The sequence below is a fragment of the Stegostoma tigrinum genome, chromosome X (assembly GCF_030684315.1).
Source record: "Stegostoma tigrinum isolate sSteTig4 chromosome X, sSteTig4.hap1, whole genome shotgun sequence".
Taxonomy (NCBI): Eukaryota; Metazoa; Chordata; class Chondrichthyes; order Orectolobiformes; family Stegostomatidae; genus Stegostoma; species Stegostoma tigrinum.
The window spans coordinates 7,059,794-7,074,837 of NC_081404.1; the positions used below are offsets into that span (position 1 = coordinate 7,059,794).

The 15,044-nt window shown below is 48.0% G+C and overlaps 1 protein-coding gene across 3 annotated transcripts in view; it reads right to left on the minus strand.

Annotated features, from left to right (window-relative positions):
* The window catches only part of dgkaa (diacylglycerol kinase, alpha a), a 211,681-nt gene that overhangs the window by 78,384 nt on the left and 118,253 nt on the right, over positions 1-15,044 (minus strand). For all 3 annotated transcript variants that reach the window (XM_059643417.1, XM_059643418.1, XM_059643419.1), the window contains 4 exons: positions 5,558-5,643; positions 3,610-3,699; positions 1,160-1,317; positions 549-613 (listed from right to left, as the gene is read on the minus strand). In XM_059643417.1, coding sequence (XP_059499400.1) covers positions 549-613; positions 1,160-1,317; positions 3,610-3,699; positions 5,558-5,643 — 399 coding nt within the window. The remainder of the gene's footprint in view (positions 1-548; positions 614-1,159; positions 1,318-3,609; positions 3,700-5,557; positions 5,644-15,044) is intronic.

The following is a 15,044-nucleotide window of genomic DNA, read 5'->3' on the forward strand; positions in this document are numbered from 1 at the left end:
CACACCCGCTCTCTCTCTCTCTCTCACACACACACACACACACCCGCTCTCTCTCTCTCTCTCTCTCACACACACACACACACCCGCTCTCTCTCTCTCTCTCTCTCACACACACACACACACACACACACACACACACACTCTCACACACACACAACACACAGACACACACTCGCAGACACACACACACTCGCAGACACACACACTCTCGCAGACACACACACTCTCGCAGACACACACACTCTCGCAGACACACACACACACACTCTCGCAGACACACACACACACACACTCTCGCAGACACACACACACACACACTCTCGCAGACACACACACACACACACTCTCGCAGACACACACACACACACACTCTCGCAGACACACACACACACACACACACACACACACACACACACACACACACACACACACACACAGAAATACCGCTGCCTGTGGAATTACAATGCTGGCGATTTGTGGTTGACAGAGTGCCTCCTGGTATATCCCCACAATTCCATCCTGCTGCACGCATCCAACCGCTGACTCACCTGCTGTTAAATTTTTCCGGATACTTCTCTCTCATTACATGAAATCGATGAGCAATTGATGCATCCTTCAAGTGCAAAAAAAAACCAGGAGATAGCAGCAATTAGAACGCAATCACTGGTGTAGCTTCCATCTCTTTGTCAGATTCTTAGCTTACAGCTGCAGATTCTACAAACACGGCTACCAGCAAACCCACCCCATTCCAGCCTTGGTCCCAACGTGGAGCTGAACTCCAGCGTGGAGATCACAGAGTGGAGCTTAAGAGCCTTGTATGGCTGGGAGGGGGAGCGAGGGTGTACAAGGTGTGTCAGGTGCCTGGCACACTGGCTTTGTGCCCATCCCTTGGTAATGATGCCATCCTGTTACATCTGAGCCTTGTGGCCAGCCCTCAGCCACTAACTGTGGCTTTGTGCCTCACCCACCAAGTTCTCTCATGAATCCCTGTGGTTGACTCTTAACTGAAGTGGCCTAGCAAGAGGCTCCATCGTTCTCAGGGCATCTCGGGATGGTCCATGATGCCAATGGCACCAACATCCCGAGGCAGAATGAAGGGAAAAACAAAACATGCAAAACATATTGTGAACTCATCTGAACAAATGCAACTCGCACTTACCACTCCAATTGAGAAGTAGTTGTTGATGATGTTGTAAGGGACAGGGTCGCCCTTCTCAGGGGCAGATTCAGTCACCTCGAAGCTCCAGCGATCGAGCAGCATCGACGAGCTCCCCTCAATGTCCTTCAGGACTTTCATTAATTTCTCCCCTTCGTATCCTGCCATTGAGCAGCCAGACAGAGAGACATTACTACAGACTTGACCAAAGCAGCGCTTCTCATCAGATTCAACCCATTCCATGAGATTCCTCCCCGGCTATGCCAACATGTACATTTGAAGCAGGGGTAGGCCACGTTTACAAGATCAGAGCTAATCTCATGACCCCAATTTCCCATCCATCCCTGATGACCTTTCGACCCCTTGCTTACCAAAAAGCCGTACCTGGCTACCTAGTACCTAAGATGCCACTGTAAGTGGTGGCTTGTCAACTTTTCACTAAAGCTACTTCAACTCAAGAATCTTAAGGTAGCTCAGTGTTTAGCACTGCTGCCTCACAGCACCAGGGACTGGGTTTGATTCCACCCTCAGGTGACTGTGAGGAGTTTGCACATTCTCCCCGTGCCTGCGTGGGTTTCCTCCAGGAGCTCTGGTTTCCTCCCACAGTCCAAAGATGTGCAGGTTAGGGTGGATTGGCCATGCTAAATTGTCCCATAGTGTCCAGGGGTGTGCAGGTTAGGGTGGATTGGCCGTGCTAAATTGTCCCATCGTGCCCAGGGGTGTGCAGGCTCGGGTGGATTGGCCGTGGGAAATTGTCCCATAGTTCCCAGGGGTGTGCAGCTTAGGGTGGGATTGGCCGTGCTAAATTGTCCCATAGTGCCCAGGGATGTGCAGGTTAGGGTGGGATTGGCTGTGCTAAATTGTCCCATAGTGCCCAGGGATGTGCAGGTTAGGGTGGATTGGCCGTGCTAAATTGTCCCATAGTGCCCAGGGGTGTGCAGGTTAGGGTGGGATTGGCCGTGCTAAATTGTCCCATAGTGCCCAGGGGTGTGCAGGTTAGGGTGGGTTGGCCATGGGAAATTGCCCCGTAGTGTCCAAAGATGTGCAGGCCAGTTTGGATTCGCCATGGGAAATCTGGGGTTACAGGGATAGGGTAGGTGGGGTGGGTCTGGGTGGGATCCTCTTTGCAGGGTTGGTAATGGACTGGATGGCCTCTTTCCACATTGTAGAGATTCTAAGCATCTGTGCAGACTCTGCTTCCAAAATATGTCAAGGCTTTCTGCGGGAGAACAAATGTCTCCCCATCTCTGTTTTAAATGATCGATCCCTGATTTTTAAACAATACCCCTTTGTCCTAGATTCTCCCACGAGAGGAAACCTCCTTTCTACATTGACCCTGTCATGACCCCTCAGGATTTGGTGCGCTTCAATCTTACTCTTCAAACCTCTGGAGGATACAAGCTGAGCCTATCCACCTTTCATTCCAGTATTAATCCGGTAAAACTCCTCTGGACTGCTTCCAGCACATTTGCAACTTTCTTCGAAAAAATGGGTTGGGGGCGGTGAGCCCAGCGCTGAAGGGATGGCACCTAAATAGCAGTGACTGGCACACTGGCGGGTCTAGTGCAGATGGCAGCAAGATGGTGCATGAAGGGTGGCAGCATGGGGTGGGGGGGCGCTCTGTGTGTGTGTGTGTGTGTGTGTGTGTGCGTGCGTGTGTGTGCGTGCGCGATCGAGAGAGAGAGAGCGCGCATCTGTGGAACTTAAAGTTTCCTCTAACACTAACACTAAACCATTCATCTTCTGGAAAGTGTCTCGGAAGGACCCTTTGACACTGTGTACATCAACCCATTGGCTTTCAGGACCAATGTCATTAAAGGGACTGTTACCCCTTTCTCATTCGGATGAAAGAGATACAGCCTGCATTTGGACAGCTTCTTTCACATAGTAATATGTCACAAGGCACTGCACAGGGAGAGAAATGACATGATGTCACCTAAGCCACAGGAACTAGGAGCACGAGTTGGCCATTCAGCCCCTTGAGCCTGCCCTGCCATTTCATACACTGATAGCTGATCTGATTCTGCCTGCCCCCCTTCCAGGACCCCTGCCTCCACTGTGGGGAGAAAAGCTGGGTGAGAGAGATGGATGCCGCGGAGGTTATTTTGAGAGGAGGAGGGAACGGGAGGGAGAGAGGGGTTTAGGGAGGGAATACCAGAGTTTAGGCCCTTGATGAGATTCCCAGATCAGTATGATGGCAACAAACTGAGATGGGCAGGTTGTGATCAGGACTTTGCTGAGCTCATAGTCCCTGTGAGCTGCTACCTGGGGACAGGGGTCCATTGGGCAATGGGAACAACAGGGAAAAACCGAGCAACTTCCTCCGGCTGCAGCTGCGCTCAGAAGCCAGTGGGAGGAATCTGTTCCTGAGGGCTCCACGGCAAGGGATCGAAGGGAACTGCTTGCATGCGGGTTCTGATGCTGAGATTGGGACAGTCTGAGTCAACACTTACCTCCTCCCCACCGCAAACACCGTGCCAAGTCGTTTCCGGTGCCCAGTGGCAGGATGGCAACAGGTGGCTTCACAGAAAAGTGCATTTTGTCTGAAAGGAAAATAAAAGCCGCTGTGACCTCAGATTCGAGAGTTGATTAAAAATAAATAAAAATTTGTTCATTACGGCAATATTAAAATGATGGCAAAAAATCACACAGGCTGAGCATGAACAATGCAATCAGACCTGACTGGAGGGGGGAGTATAACAAGAAAACATGGTTTGGGTGGGGTGGGAAGGTCAGGGTCACAAGAGCTCAGCAACGTGACCTCAGCTGGTTTGTTCGACGACCATTATCGTGCCCCAACCACCCCACCCCTCCCCTGCCCGTCCCCACTTCAACATGCAGTCCCCTCTTGGCGCAGAGAGCTGGCAGGATTTGAGGGTCCAAGGTGCCAATGTTAGCATGCCTGGAGTCACCGGTGCCATCAATGACAACCAGGGCTGTCTCCCATGAACGTGCAAGCGCCAGGCTGCCAGTACTTGGCACGCCCTGACCCCCTCGGACGATGGGTTTGAAAAGCTAGCGCCCAGGTACCACTGACACCATGAAGACTGTGGGGTGGTCTGTAGCAACAGGTCAAAACTCTCCCGGGGCTGAAGGATGCTCTGCAAAGAACAAGAGATGGCACTCAGCAGAGGAGGCGATGACCCTGCAGCTCCTAACCAGGCCAGGTGGGTTACTTCAGGATTGAGCCTGACAGCACTGCAAGAGACGTGAATGAGTGCCAGCACCCGGGCAATGAGTTACTTTGTTCCAGCTCATTGAGGACCCTCCAGTTGCCCTGTACAAAGGTTTTTGACAAGGCTTTTGAAACCGAGGCTTTGTGCCAACTTCCTGCTGATGCCCGAGTGCGCAGCTTGCTGGGCATGTCTTACAGAAGGTGTCACTGGCAATGCCAGCAGCAGGGCCTTGCATCCGAGACATCGGATTGAGATCATCGCTCCTGGCCACTCTACTCCTCCTTCCTCATCAGTATCTGGTCAATATCCGCTTCTCAGCTCGCAGGGTTCAGTAACTGTTTCACGTTGGCCACTTCCCTGAGCCCCTCTTTCTCTGGCCCCCTCCCCTCCCCCTCCGAAGGTATTCTGCCAACCTCCGGCCCCTTCGAGTGTAGACACTTAGCGCAATGTGTGGGCCAGGCAGCCGCAAAGCAAAAGGGGGAGCTGCTTTCAGTGGTGCTGGGCAGGCACAAAGGCAGCACAAGAAACTCAGAGCCCTCGCTGGGTGCACCAGGGGGCATTTACAGATGGGTGCTACAGAAATGCAGACTCTGAGTAGCTGGCCTTGAATGCTTAAAACATGCAAACTGCCCGTGCAAGAATGTTCGCTCAGTGTGTGCGTCGCTCTGAGGAAATGAAACCTCCTGTTACAGAGGCAGAAAGAAGGAGCAAAGTTTGACCACTGCGCAGGAACAACAAGGAATGAGAGTTTCAACTAAATTATTTGATAGCAGCAGCACAGAGGGAGCTATACTCTGTATCTAACCCCGTGCTGTCCCTGTCCCTGGGAGTGTTTGATGGGGACAGTGTAGAGGGAGCTATACTCTGTATCTAACCCCGTGCTGTCCCTGTCCTGGGAGTGTTTGATGGGGACAGTATAGAGGGAGCTATACTCTGTATCTAACCCCGTGCTGTTCCTGTCCCTGGGAGTGTTTGACGGGGGACAGTGTAGAGGAAGCTTTACTCTGTATCTAACCCTGGCCTGTCCCTGTACTCGCAGTGTTTAATTCAGACACAGACATCTCTACTTTGCTGAGCAGAGACATCTTTTGTGAGATTACAGAGAGACCACTTTCAGTGAATCTTTACTGAGCGTGTTTTGGAGCCTTCTACTTGAAATTAAAATATGACGGCATTTTTACAGCATGTTTTTATTGAGGTGAAAGGTCATTAAAGGATACAGTACCAATGGAGTCAAGTATCCATCCTACAGTGCCATCGCCTCCACACACCAAGACCCGAATATTCGGCACATCATGAAAGAATTTCAGTCTGCAAGAGAGGGAAGCATCGTAGCATTAACTGAGCAACAAAGAATTCCTGCAGACATCACTGGCTTTCTGCTTGGTTCAGCAGTTTGGCTGCTTCACTCGTCCATAGATCTATCGTCACACAGCATGGAACAGGCCCTTCGGCCCAACCAGTCCATGCTAACCCTAATCCCAAACTAAACCAGTCCCACCTGCCTGCTCCTGGCCCATATCCCTCTGAACCTTTCCTATTTGTGTACTTATCCAAATGTCTTCTAAACATTGTAACTGTGCCCACATGCACCACTTCCTCTGGAAGTTCACTCCACACACAAACCACTCTCTGTGTAAGAAAGCAGCCCCACGTTTTAAATCTCTCTCCTTTCATCTTAAAAATATGCCCCTCGTCTTGAAACCCCCTCACCCTAAAAAGGAGAAGCCTGCCATTTACCTTAAGTATACCTCTCATGACCTCTACAAGGTCACCCCCCAACCTCCAATGCTCCAGTGCAGAAAGTCCCAGCCTAGCAGCCCCTTCTTATAACTCTAGCCTTCCATTCCCGGCAACATCCTTACAAATCTGTTCTGGACCCTCTCCAGCTGAACAATATCCCTCCAATAGCCCGGAGCGCAGGACAGTATTCCAGAAGAGGCTTCACCGATATTCCCCACATAACGTCCCAACTCCTTTACTCAAAGGTCTGAGCAATGACGGCAAGTGTGCTAAATGCCTTCGTAACCACCCTGTCTACACGTGATGCAAAGTTCAAAGAATTATGTACCTGAACCCCTAGGTCTCTCTGTTCTACAGCACTACCCAGGGCCTGACTTTTAATTGTATAGTCCTGCCCTTGTTTGTCTTGCCAAAATGCAACCCCTCACATTTATCCAAATTAAACTCCATCTGCTACTCCTCAGCCCATTGACCCAACTGATCGAGATCTCTTTGTAATCTTAGATAACCTTCTTCACTGTCCACCATGACACCAAGATTTACTAACCTCAAATGACAAAAAAGAGTGGGCCCAGCACCAATTACCATGGAAAACCGCTGGTCACAGGCCTCCAGTCCGAGAAAACAACCCTTCCCCATCAGTGTCTGTCTCCTGTTGTTAAGCCAATCTTGCATCCAATTGTATCAACTGCCTCCGATCATCGACTTCCAAAACCTTCCACCTGGCAGCCATTTTCCTCCCAGGCCCATCCAGTTGGCCGAAAGGACCACCTTGGCCTACAGGGTGAAGGTGAAGGTGGCTGAGCTGACTCACATTCAGGTGACGCCCCCTTCAGGAGGAACTGAGATTGCGTGTGGTGTGAAACTGGCCAAAGAAGGAGCCTGCCATCGAACTGCTTGGCACCGCCCCGCACAGGGGAAGGGAGCTAAAAACTGGCAACAACCTCCCGAAAACACTGGAAAATGGTCGGCAAATCAGGACGCTGCTCGCACAGCTGAGCAGAGCATCACGCAGGGTGTCACTAGCGCCTGGGGAGCAAGGCAGCAAACTGGGACAACAGACCAGCGAGGCTCAGGGAGTGGAGAAGGGTCCCAGCGCTGTCTGAAGGAGGAAGGCGATGGCTTGGCGCTAACAGTGAGCACATTGGTTTAGGTTTTGGTGCAGCTGCATTCACCGTCCGTGCAAAGGCAGATCTGAGGAGGATTGCTGTGCCCCCTTGAGGAGTAGATTCCACGCCATGGGATTGAACAGGCTGCTCACCTGCGGAGAGCTCGGAACCACCGAATCTGCAACCGTCTCTCGTTAACGTTGCTTTTGCGCTCGTACTTTACTTTCCCATCAAGAGCAGCCGTTCAAAGCCAGGAGCTAGCAAGCATCTCAGAACATACTCCCCCAGAGTGACGGGTCTCTGAAGGGGAGAGACAATTCCAGCGTTGGAGTGCAAAGCAAGCGTCACTGGCCGTCTGCTGCACCAACAGCGAGGTTAAACCACTGACTGAATTTTATCCATCTCCAACTAAGATGAAGCTGCAAAGATAACTGAGGCTGGATGTCTGTGGCTGCAGTTAGATTTTGTATGGCCTCTTTAGGGGGGTTGGGGACTGAGGGCAATTCAGTGGGGACTGAGCAGCAATGTGGCTGCTTCTGGAATACTGTGTCCTATTCTGGTCGCCCTGTGAGAGGAAGGATATTGTCAAACTGGAGAGGGTTCAGAAGAGATTTACCAAGACGATAGGTAACATGGTGTAGAGCTGGAGGAACACAGCAGGACAAGCAGCATCAGAGGAGCAGGAAAGCTGACGTTTTGGGTCTAGACCCTTCGTAAAATGTCAGCTTTCCTGCTCCTCTGATGCTGCTTGGCCTGCTGTGTTCATCCAGCTCTACACCTTGTTATCTCAGATTCTCCAGCATCGACAGTTCCTACTATCTCAGAATCTACCTTTCCCAGGATGTTGCTGGGTTTGGAGGGTTGGAGTTATAGTGAGAGGCCGGATAGGCTGAGACTTTTCTCACTGGAGCATAGGAGGTTACAGAGTGATGTTATTAAGGTTTATACAATCCTGAGAGGCATAGACAAGGTGTACGACAAGGGTCTTTTCCCTAGGCTAGGGGATTTCAAAATCAGGGGGCATATTTTAAAGGTGAGCGGAGAAAGTTTTATAAAGGTCACAAGGGGCAGTTTTGTTTTTACACAGAGAGTGGTTTGTGTGTGGAGTGAACTTCCAGAGGAAGTGGTGGATGAGTGTACAGTTACAGTGTTTAAAAGATATTTCAAGGACACGAATAGGAAAGGTTTGGAGGGTTATGGCCCAAGCACAGGCAAGTGGGATTAGTTCAGTTTGGGATTATGGGTGGCACGGACTGGTTGGGCTGAAGGGTCTTGTCCTATCTGGGGGCTTGCCGAGATAATGCTCCCAGTCCAGAGAAGGCCCATGTGCCCTGGCATGGCACACACTATTCTCTCGATTTCCATAGCTCTGACGCCCCTTACCCTAGCCAGTCGTTGCGATCTGGGACATGATGTCTGAACATACGTAGGTAAGAAATAGGAGCATGAAGAGGCCATTCTGCCCCTCAAGTCTGCCCTGCCCTCGGCCTCAACTCCTCCTTTGTGCCAGGACCTTATAGCCCTCAACTCATCAATATTTCAAACATCTATCTCCATCCTCTTGAAATACTTTCACAGATCTGGCCTCTCCAACTCTCTTGGCGTAGAGAATTCCAGACATTCACTGTCCTCTGGGAGATGAAACTCTCAAATTTCAGTTTTAAATGAGTGATCCCCTTATTCTGTAACTATGTCTCTGAGTTTGGGAATTCCCCCAACAATGGAAACAACTTCTTCACACTTATCCTATCAATCCATCTCAAAATCTAGCATGTTTCAATAAGATCACCACTCATCCTTCTAAATTCTAACAAATGAATGCATAAGTCAATTAATCAATCTTGATGAATCAGCCCCTTCATCCTGAGAATCAGCCTTGTGAATCTCTTCACTGCCTCCAATGCCAGTACATGCTTTCTTAAATACAGGGACCAAAACTGTACACAATACCCCAGGCGGGACCCGGACAACACCCTGTACTTGTTCTCACAAGACTTCCCTATTTTTAAATTCCAATCCCCTCGAACTGAAGACCAAGATCCCGTTTGTCTTCTTCACAACTTGCTGCACCTACATGCCAACTTTGTGTTCCATGCACAAAAATATTCAGAACCCTTAGTGCTGTACTTTTATTTGGAATCTCTCTTCATGTAACTAACAATCTGCTTTTTGATTCTTCCAACCAAACTGCATGACCTCACACGTCTCTATATTACAGCCATTTAGCCAGAGAGATGGCGAGCACTAAGAAAGGTCTTTTAGCCCATCAAATCTGCACCAATCAAAACCAACCGCCTGACTATTCTAACCCCGCTCTCCAGCCCTTGGCCCATAGCCTTGTACGATTGGCATCTCAAGTGCCCATCGAGGTACTGTTTAAATGTTCTGAGGGGTTTTGCCTCTCCTACCCTCGCAGGCAGTGAGTTGCAGATTCCCACCATCCTCTGTTTCTCCTCGCATCTCCTTTAAACCTTAAATCCAAAGCCCCCGGTCATTGATCCCTCCATCAAGGGGAAAGGTTTCTCCCTGTCTACCCTCTCTACGCCCCTCATAATTTTAATATATCTTAATCATGTCCCCCCTCAGTCCCCTCTGCTCTGAGGAAAACAATCCCAATCTAGTCCAATCTCTCTTCATAGCGGAAACTCTCCAGCCCAGGCAGCATCCTGGTAAATCTCCCTCTGCACCCTCTCCACCCTCTCCAGTGCAGTCACATCTGTCCTGTAGTGTGTTCTAAACTCCCATTGACAATGATTTGGCCCACTCACTCGACCTACCGATATCCCTTTGCAGATTCCTTACGTTCATTACAACACACCCTTCCCATCCATTTTCATATCACCTGTACATTTGAATGCATTTACACCCTGACTCACATCCAGGTCAGTGAAGTCCCTAGAACAGGGCTAGATGGATCTTTCAAAAGGCGATAAATACTTGATGGGGAAAAGGGAATTGCAGGGCCATGGGAGACGGGCAGTGAGGAGCAGGGGTGTGGGATTGAGTGGGCATCGCGTTTAAAGGGCCAGCAGCATTTTCATGCATCGAACAGTCCCTTTCTGTGATGTGCGGGTGCCAATCGCGGAGACATCCCTCACAGCCATGCAAAGGTAAGGACATTTTCCATAGTCACACAGATGCACTGGAAATTATGACACACTCCAAGACACTTAAACATTCCAAAGGCAGGTGGAAAATGACTAAACCATTTCTGGAGGGCCTCAGACCATAAGGTGTAGGATCAGAAGTAGGCCATTCAGCCCATCGAGTCTGCTCCCCCATTCAACAGGATGATCTGATCATCCTCAACGCCACTTTCCTGCCTTTTCCGCATAACCCTGAATTCTCCCCACCCCACCGATTAAAAACCTGTCTATCTCAAATATACTTAGTGACCCAGCCTCGACAGGCCTCTGTGGTAAAGAATTCCACAGATTCACTCCCCTCTGAGAGAAGAAATTCCTCCTCATCTCTGTGTTAAATGGGTGACCCCTTATTCTGAGATTACACCCTCTGGTCCTAGACTATCTATCTCACAAGGGGAAATAACCTCTCCACATCTCCCCTGTCCAGTCATCTAATAATCTTGTATGTTTCAATAAGGTCTTCTCTCATTCTCCTAAAGCCCAGCGAGTACAGGCCCAACCTACTCAACCTCTCCCCATAGAATACTCCCTCCATACCCAGGACCAGCCGAGTGAACCTTCCCTGCACTGTCTCCAATGCCAGTCTATCTTTCCTTCAATTTGGGGCCTAAAGCTGCTCACAGTGTTCCAGCTGTGGGTTGGCTAGTGCCGTGTACAGTTTTAGCAAAACCTCCCAACTTTTATACTCCATTCCCTTTGGAATAAAGGCCAGCGTTCCATTTACCTTCTCTATCACCCGCTGAACATGGAAGTTAGTTTTTTGTGATTTTTATGGACAAGGATTCCCAAATCCCTCTGTTTCGTACCATTCTGCAGTTTTACTCTATTTAAATAATATTCAGCTCCTCTAATCTTCCTGACAAAATGCATGGCCTGGCATTTCCCCACATTATATTCTATTGGCCAAGTTTTTCCCCCTTCATTAATATGTCTCTATCCCTCTGCAGACTCACTGTGTCATCCTCACTGATTGCATTCCCACCTGTTTTTGTGTCATCCACAGACCTAGCTAACACATTCACTTTCCTCATCTAAGTCACTAATATAGATTGTAAATAATTGTGGCCCCAGCACTGACCCCTGTGGGACTCTACCGGTTATAGGTTGCCAGCCTGCTTCCTGTATCCCAGCTCTCTGTCTTCTATTAGTCAGCCAGTCCTCGATCCATGCTAATATATGACCTCCAACACCATGGGTTCCTTTCTTATTAGGGGGCCTAATGTGTGATACCTTATCAAACACATGCTTCCCCTTTCTCTATCCTGCTTGTTACTTCCTCAAAGAATTCCAGTAGCTTCGTCACGCATCATTTCCCCTTCATTAAACCATGCTGACCCTGCTTGATCATTTTATGCAAATATTCTGCGGTTATATCCCTTATAATAGACCCCTAACATTTCCCAAGAACAGATGTCAAGGGTTTTTTGTGTCCTTCCCTTTTTAAATAAAAGTCTTAATTGGCAGAGCTCCAATTCTCTGGCACTTCTCTAGAATGTAAGGATCCCTGGAAGATTATTACCAGCATCCACTATCTCTGTAGCTACGTCCTTTAATATCCGAGGTTGCATCCCATTAGATCCAGGTGACTTAACAGTTTTTATTTCCATTAGTTTCACTTGTACTTTTTCTTTAGTGATGGGAATTAGCTTTATTTCCTATCCTCCCATCTCCTGTTGATTGTTTTATAATTTTGGGATGCTATTCATGTCTTCTAATGTTAAGACTAATGCAAAACATTATTCAACTCCACTGCCTGTTCCTTTTATTATCTCCCAGCCTTGATCTCGAAGGGGCCAGTGTTCACTTTGGCATCTCTCTTTCTTTTCATATGTTTCAAGAAATGTTTGCTATTCACTTTGATATTACTTGCAATTTACCCTCAGTTGTTATTTCCTCCCTCTGTTTGGTCATCTTTTGTTGGTTTGTCAAACTTTCGTCTTAGCACTAATCTTTTCCACATTATGTTGTAAAACTTGTGTCTCTTTAGTTTTGAGTGTTTTTTTTTCAAATTGCGGGCTGAAATGAGAAAGGAGCTGCTTTAAAATCAGTGATGGCAAGGATTGCTTTATGTTTCAAAAGCAGACAATTTAACACACAGTAAGAACATTGTTTCTACAGCTGTGTGTTTCAGGTGCCGGTACAGATGAACTGGAGATGAGGGATTGTGTGCAAATGGGGCTTTGGTCGGCCATGTGTAGCAGATTGGTTTGTGGACTAGTGACCAGATACCAATGATGAGTCACTGAACAGCCTGGGACTGTTAGCAAAATACGAAAAAGTCTTCAGGCTTCCACCAGCTCAGAAGCTCTCTTTGTTCTCTGCAGTTAGAACCACTGTCAACAGTTGCTGTAAGCAGCAAGTTTTAATTAATGTGTGAGAGATGTTTTGATAAGTGAACCAGACACCCTGTGCCTCTTGCAAGCTTGTGAAAGCATCCACAGAAGGATGGCAGAGAATCAGAGTTCTGGTTAGCACCAGAATCAGAAAAATCAACACAGCAACCCCTGTAAGCAGGAGCTATTCAACTGTTTTCTCAGTATTTCCCTCTTTTCACAACCCATGTGTATTTTCCTGTGTCTATGAGTGTGGCTGCACGTGTACATGTCTATGTGTGTATCTGTGTGCATCTGCGCGTGAGGGTGTGCGCGCAAGGGTGTGTGTGCGTGAGGGTGTCTGTGAGAGATGGTGTGTGTGGGCATGAGAGAGAGAGTGTGTATGTGAGAAAGTATGTATGTGTGCGCAAGCGAGTGCAAGAGACAGAGAGTGTGAGAGTGTGCTTGTGTGTGTGAGACAGAAACTGTCAGAGTGTGTGTGTGTGTGAGAGAGCAAGAGAGTGAGAGAGAGAGTGTGCGTGTGTGAGAGAATGTATGTGTGTGTGAGAGCATGTACGTATGTGTGTGAGAGTACGTGTGTGTGAAAGTGTGCAAGAGACAGAGAGAATGTGTGTGAGAGACAGAAAGAGTGTGTGAGAGAGAGAGAGTGTGTGAGAGAGAGAGAGAGAGAGAGAGAGCAAGTGTGTATGTGAGTGTGTTTGTGAGAGTATGTATGTGTGCGCGCGTGTGACAGTGTGCGCGTGTGTGTGACAGTGTGCGCGTGTGAGAGAGTCAGAGAGAGTGCGAGAGAGAGAGAGTGTGAGTGTGTGTGTGTGTGTGTGTGTGTGTGTGTGTGTGTGTGTGTGAGAATGACGGGGGTAGTTTATAGGGCAATTAGAGCTTTTAACTAATCGAGCTATTTTTCGACAGTTCATAATTGTTTATCTATAGCTGGAATAATTACTTATTATAAATCGTAATGTTTTGTTCCCTGGCTGGTGCTTTCAGTCAACCTGGGTTTAAAAGGCAGGTATAATGGGGATTTTTGCACATTTAAAAAAGTCTTTAATGTTTGTGGATGAATCTAGGAATAATGGGGCTTGATTTCCAGTGAGTTACCCCAGTGACACATAACAGTATGTGTTTTCTTCCAATTTGATATGATCTTTCACCAGGGTAACCATGTGTAGCTTATCCCCTCCTTCCTCATTCGGATCATACTGTGCTATGAACCGTGTACTAATTTTTAAAATATCCGCCATAGTTCCTCAACCATCTTTGCTGCTAAGCTCCTTTCCCAGCCCACTCCAGGCAGCTCTGCCCTTGATCCTTACTCAATGACCTTCTTTAAACTTACCACAGTTGGCTCGAACCCATATTTCTCAACCTCAGACCAAATGCTAAATTCCACCGTGTTATGGTTGCTGTTTCCTACGGTATCTTTTATTCTGAGATTGTTTATTAAACCTGCCTCATTACTCATGGCCAGATCCCCAGTTGGATCCACAACATTGTTCTGGGAAACTGTCCCAGATACACTCAATGAATTCTTTCCCATGGCCATCTCTGACAATCTGCCTATCCCAATCAACATGAAGATTAAAGTCACCCGCGATTAATGTACCTGCATTTTTATATGCCATGATCATCTCCTGCTTTATTCTCTGGTCCTATAGAAGAGCTACTGTTAACATAAAACATAGAACAGTACAGGTCCTTCGGCCCACGATGTTGTGCCGACCTATTATCCTACTCTAAGATCAAACTACCCTGCATACCCCACATTTTACTATCCTCCATATACCTATCCAAGAGTCACTCAAATGTCCCTAATGTATCTGTTCAGGAGCTAAGAGATTACTTGCACCAGTGTCTTCTTATTATTTCTCACCTCCTTCCGCATGGATTCGAGATGATCTGATCCAAGCTCGTTTCTAGCCTTTGTTTTCATTCCATCTCATACTGACAAAACCACCCGTCATCCTTCTCTGCCCACTTGTCCTTTTGAAAAGTTGCGTTGCCCTGAATATTTAGTTCCTAGCTTTGATCGCCTTATAATCAGGTCTCTGGAATGGCAGGAAGATTGTGCCCATTATCCTTTAGTTGTGCCATTAACTCACTGATTTTGGTATGAAAACTATGCACCTTGGGGTAATGCAGCATTAATTTTGCTGTTTTACCTGTTTCCCATACATATAACACATGTACAGAAACATCAAATCCTGAGGGGACTTGGCTGGGTGGTTGCAGAGATGGTGCTTCCTCTTGAGGGAGGATGTAGAATGGAGGGGTGGGGGGTGGAAATCATCATCAACTTTTAACAGCAAGGAGTCACCCATTTAAAACAGTGATGAGGAAACTTCTCCCTCTCACTCAAAGCATTGGGAGGCTTTGGGTAGGCC